A 4,191-nucleotide genomic window follows, 5' to 3' on the forward strand; every position below is an offset into this window, starting at 1 on the left:
ACCCCCTCAGCCTGCAACACCTTGACCTGAACTCTGCTTTTTTTTTTTCCTTCCTTTCTTGGTCCCCACCAATTCCCCACAGCAAGACCAAGCCCTGCAGCCTGGAAACAGATGCCCTGAGCCACTCTCACTTCTTGCCTTCCTTCCCATCTCACTCTGCAGTGTGCCAAATGCTCACCCTGTCCGAAACCCAATGGCAACAGCCATGTCCTGCTGGGAGGCAGAGGGAAAAGCCTGGACCTTGGGCAGCACAGGGATGGAAGGATTTCTAGGCTAGAGGCAGAAGGCCAAGCACCAGGGAGGGCAAGCCCTGGCTCTGCACAGGCACAATAGGGAGCCAGCTGCTGAGCTCAGCACCCGGCCTCTTGCATCATCCACTGGGTTGCCTGAGGGCTTTGTGCAGGTGAAGAAAGCCTGCAACCCAGTTTACCAGAATTCGTGACTTAGGAAGCAGCTTGTCTTACCTAGGGCAAACAGTTGCTGCAGCCGTGCCCACAGAGGAGATGGTCTGCATTTGCCTGCGTTCACCTGTCCCAGGGACCCCCCACACCATGGTGAGGTTATCACATACTGAATGAAGGTGGGCTGCCACTGCATTCTAACACCCCACTCCCATCCCTACAACTTGCAGAACTCCAACCTCCCAGCCAACACAGCTGTCACCTCCATCCAAGGTGCTCCTTAAACCCTTCGCCTTCCCCTCTTTGGACAGTGCCTCTTGGCAGCAGCCCACAATTAGGGCTCTTCCGTAATTGCCAACAGCCTCTCTGCAGAGCAACAAGCTCACTTTTTGGGATGAGGGGGCAGTCACCCTCAGGACCTCCATCTTGCCAAAAAAGCAATGATGTGCTTCACCCAAAAACAGGAGGAGGAAAGCGTTTGAGATCCCTCTGGTCTCCCCCTGGGTCTATACGTACTGTTTACTCTGCCAGTGATTTGCAGAGCCGTCCGCTTCGCCAATACTTGGTTTACTAACGCAGCCCAGCCTCAGCTCTTTCTCTGAGGAGAGCTCAGGGTCCATGTGGGATTTTTGGAGTGGTGTGGTGAAGCAGATTATTTTCCCCCCAAACCCAAAGACGGAGCAGACAGCTGGGTAACAGCACTGCAGGACTCCTCTCATTCTCTGGGCAGGGGTGGGGTTGCTTCCACTGCTTTCCCTCCCCAAACCCAGAGAGAGAGAAGAGAGGGGATACCCCAAAAATCACACAGGAACCTGGAGAAGTGACCCACCACCATGCTGAGTTAGGGTGACATGGCAAGCCTTCCCCTGGAGGAACACATTTTTCTCAGCGAAAGGGGAAGATTTTATTAAGTTAAAAGTTGAAGGGCGTAGCAGAGCAGCAGCAGCTGCCACCTTGGAGGGGGTGGGGAGGTTGGCTCCGGTGGGTGCAGTAGCAGCCTCACAGCTCCTCTTCCCCAGAAAGGAGAAGCCCTGTGGTTCTGGGCTCCTGCCAATTTGTGTTCTTGAAGGAGCCAAAGGACAGTCACAGAGAGAGCTCGATCATGTGGACTCTTGCCAAGGTCTCCTCTTTCAAAAGTCCCAGGTAAGCACGCCCATGGCAGACTGCCCCAACGGCTCCCTCTTATGGCTTGCATGTCTTCTCTGCAGGTCCCCGTGGGTGGCACAGGGTGGGGAGTGTGGTCCTTGTCATACATCCCAGAAGAGCCGCGGAGACATTTGGAAGAGTGGGAATACATGCCAAAGGTGGCTGTGTGGCTGGGAGCAACGGGGCTGGAGAGTGTGGAGGAAACCAGATTCTCTTTCTCAGGTTAGAAAATGCTGGTGTTGTAGTTAAAAGTTTTCCCCCTCCTCTTCCGCTTCTTCCCGGGGGGTAAAAACTTCTCTATAAAATATAATTTTCACATATAAAATCCTGAAGAAGGTGCATGTAAGGAGCCAGTCCAAACAATGTGCTCGGGTACTTAGGCAAAAGGGGTTCATCGAGAAAGCTCTGGGAGGGGAGAGAGGTGGTTGGAGGGTGCGGGATTCCGCCAAGGTGATAATGGATGGGGTTCAACCTCCTCCTCCCCGCAAGTGAAGAATGGAGCAAATACAAAACAAGAACAGATAAACAAACAAAGAGTAGACCTAGAGAGAGAAAAAACCAGAAATAGTTTAGACTCCACTGAGCATGAAATGCCATCAGGAGATAGCTGTCTGGTGACCTGCTGCAGACCCACTCATCTTGGTGCTCACCAGCAAGCGCTGGCAGAGCAGGATGACCCCAGTCCTGATGGCCATGGCATACAAGCAAGAAGCAGAAGCGCTCTGGATAACGGGATGCTTTCATTCCTGTTAGCCTGCTTCCCTATCCAGCCATGGCAGGGGTGCCTGCAGGTGAGTGTGGGAGAAGGGCTAGGTCTAGTCAGGGCTGCTTTGATGCAGATCTAAAATTTCTGTGCTGTGATAGGGAAACCACGTCAAAGGTGAACGCAGAAGAAACATCACCTACCTAAGTAGCGCACAACTGATGCCATGCTGTCACCCAAGGCACGGGGTGAAGACCAGCGTGCAGCTGGCTCCCACCTCCAGCCTAGTCAAGCAGTGCTTGGTGCTGGCTGCAGGCGCATCAAGAGCAGCAAAGCAAGATTTTGGGAGAATGTCAGGGGCAACAGGATGTTGTCAGGGGTGCAGGATGAAAGGATGCAAGAAGCAGAGAAGGTAGAGGTCAAGTTTAAGATTCAGCACTGAGTGGAGCAGGAGGAACTGGCAGCTTCTGTCCTCCTGTAAAGGAGGGCAGCTGGTCTCCGCCACCTGCACCCACAGAAAATGTCACAGTATTCCCAGTGCTCACCATTACTCGCCGACACTGTTGCACAGTGACTCCTTCTCCTGCAGAGCCGCCATGGCCAGGCGCAGGTGCTCCTTCAGCTGCTCGATCTCTCGCTCGGAGCGCACCTTTATGTGATTCAGCTCTGCATAGACATCTTGGTATTTCCCTGAGGCAAATCTCTTATCCTGCCGGGGAGGGAGAGGGGTCAGCAGGTTTTAGGGTTGGTATTAAAAGGGGCAGCAAGGTGAGCCCCACAGAAGGGCCAGCAGATGAGGAGATGAGAACCAGCCCCACGCTTTAAGCCCATCCCAATCTGGGCCTCGCAAAAACTGTTCAGAAGAGGGTGGAGGTAGTCCTTCCCCAACCCCAAGGTCATGAAGGAAGGCCGAGTCACTGGTCCCACAGCAGTGGGGATCTGCAGTGTCAGATTGAGGAGGCTATGTGGGCTTTACCATGGCTTGTCTGCGGTTGGGCCAGGTGTGTGAGATAAATAAACCCTACCAGAGAAGCAGGCTGCTGAAAGGGCCAGTCCCAGCCACTTAGATGGCAAAAAGATTAAGTAAAAAAGTTCTCTTCTGGAGAGAGAACTCCAGTTCACTCCTAGAGTATCACTGAATCTCGAAGTCTCCTTCAGGTTCCCCTTCAGTAGGGGTCTTTGGAAATCCCTTTGAAGTTGCTGCTGCCAGTGGAGGGTGCACAGCCAGCAACAGTGCCCAAGAAAACACGTCCACCCAGTGAGGAGACAAGTAGGGGAAGAGAGGGTAGCTGAGGAAGTGGAGTGCCAGGCAGGCTTCATCTGAGCTTCCCAAATGAGGAAGAAGGGCTCCTGGCTTGCCAACACTTGTGCGTACATACATCTGGGGCAACCAGCAGCCAAGTCCCCGTGACATTTCCGTTGTACAAGGTAAGTCTACACCGGCCTGTGCGGTTTGAAGCGTGTGGCTGCTATAAGCTCAGGAGCAAGCAGGGATATGGAGCACAGATGACAAAGCTTGGCCTGAGCATCCCATGAAACCCAGCGGAACCCTGCTGACATGAAGACCTGATGCTCCCCTCCCTCCTCTCTCCTGCTGCCTTCCCAATGACTCCCAGAAACACTGACCTTTTGCATCATCTGCAGTTCCTCCCGGAGACACTGCACCTCTTTCTTTACATACTGAAGCTCATTCTCCTTCACCCGAAGCAGCACCTGGGCCGGGGAGAGGGCAGAGGAACCAGAGGTGACTCAAGAGCCACTGCCTCGGAAAGGCCAGCAGACCCAGGCGCAAGCGCGGTGGTGGTAAAGGAAGGAAAGGCCAGGAGGGCTGGGGCAGGAAACAGTGCAAGCAGCCCAGGAGAGTGGCAGAGGGGAAGCTTGCGTACCTGCTTCCTGCACCAGCCCCGGTGATCCATCTGGCACCCCCCCCCCCACCCCTCC

The 4,191-nt window shown here is 54.2% G+C and overlaps 1 protein-coding gene across 1 annotated transcript in view; it reads right to left on the reverse strand.

Annotated features, from left to right (window-relative positions):
* Positions 1-2,797: 2,797 nt before the first annotated feature.
* Positions 2,798-4,191, reverse strand: part of TRIOBP (TRIO and F-actin binding protein) — a gene marked incomplete at its 5' end in the record, with an annotated part of 9,281 nt that continues 7,887 nt past the window's right edge. Inside the window, 2 exons of the mRNA XM_010138192.1 lie at positions 2,798-2,959; positions 3,877-3,963. Of these exons, the coding sequence (XP_010136494.1) occupies positions 2,798-2,959; positions 3,877-3,963 (249 nt within the window). The remainder of the gene's footprint in view (positions 2,960-3,876; positions 3,964-4,191) is intronic.

Source organism: Buceros rhinoceros, unplaced genomic scaffold (assembly GCF_000710305.1).
Source record: "Buceros rhinoceros silvestris isolate BGI_N320 unplaced genomic scaffold, ASM71030v1 scaffold28816, whole genome shotgun sequence".
NCBI lineage: Eukaryota > Metazoa > Chordata > Aves > Bucerotiformes > Bucerotidae > Buceros > Buceros rhinoceros.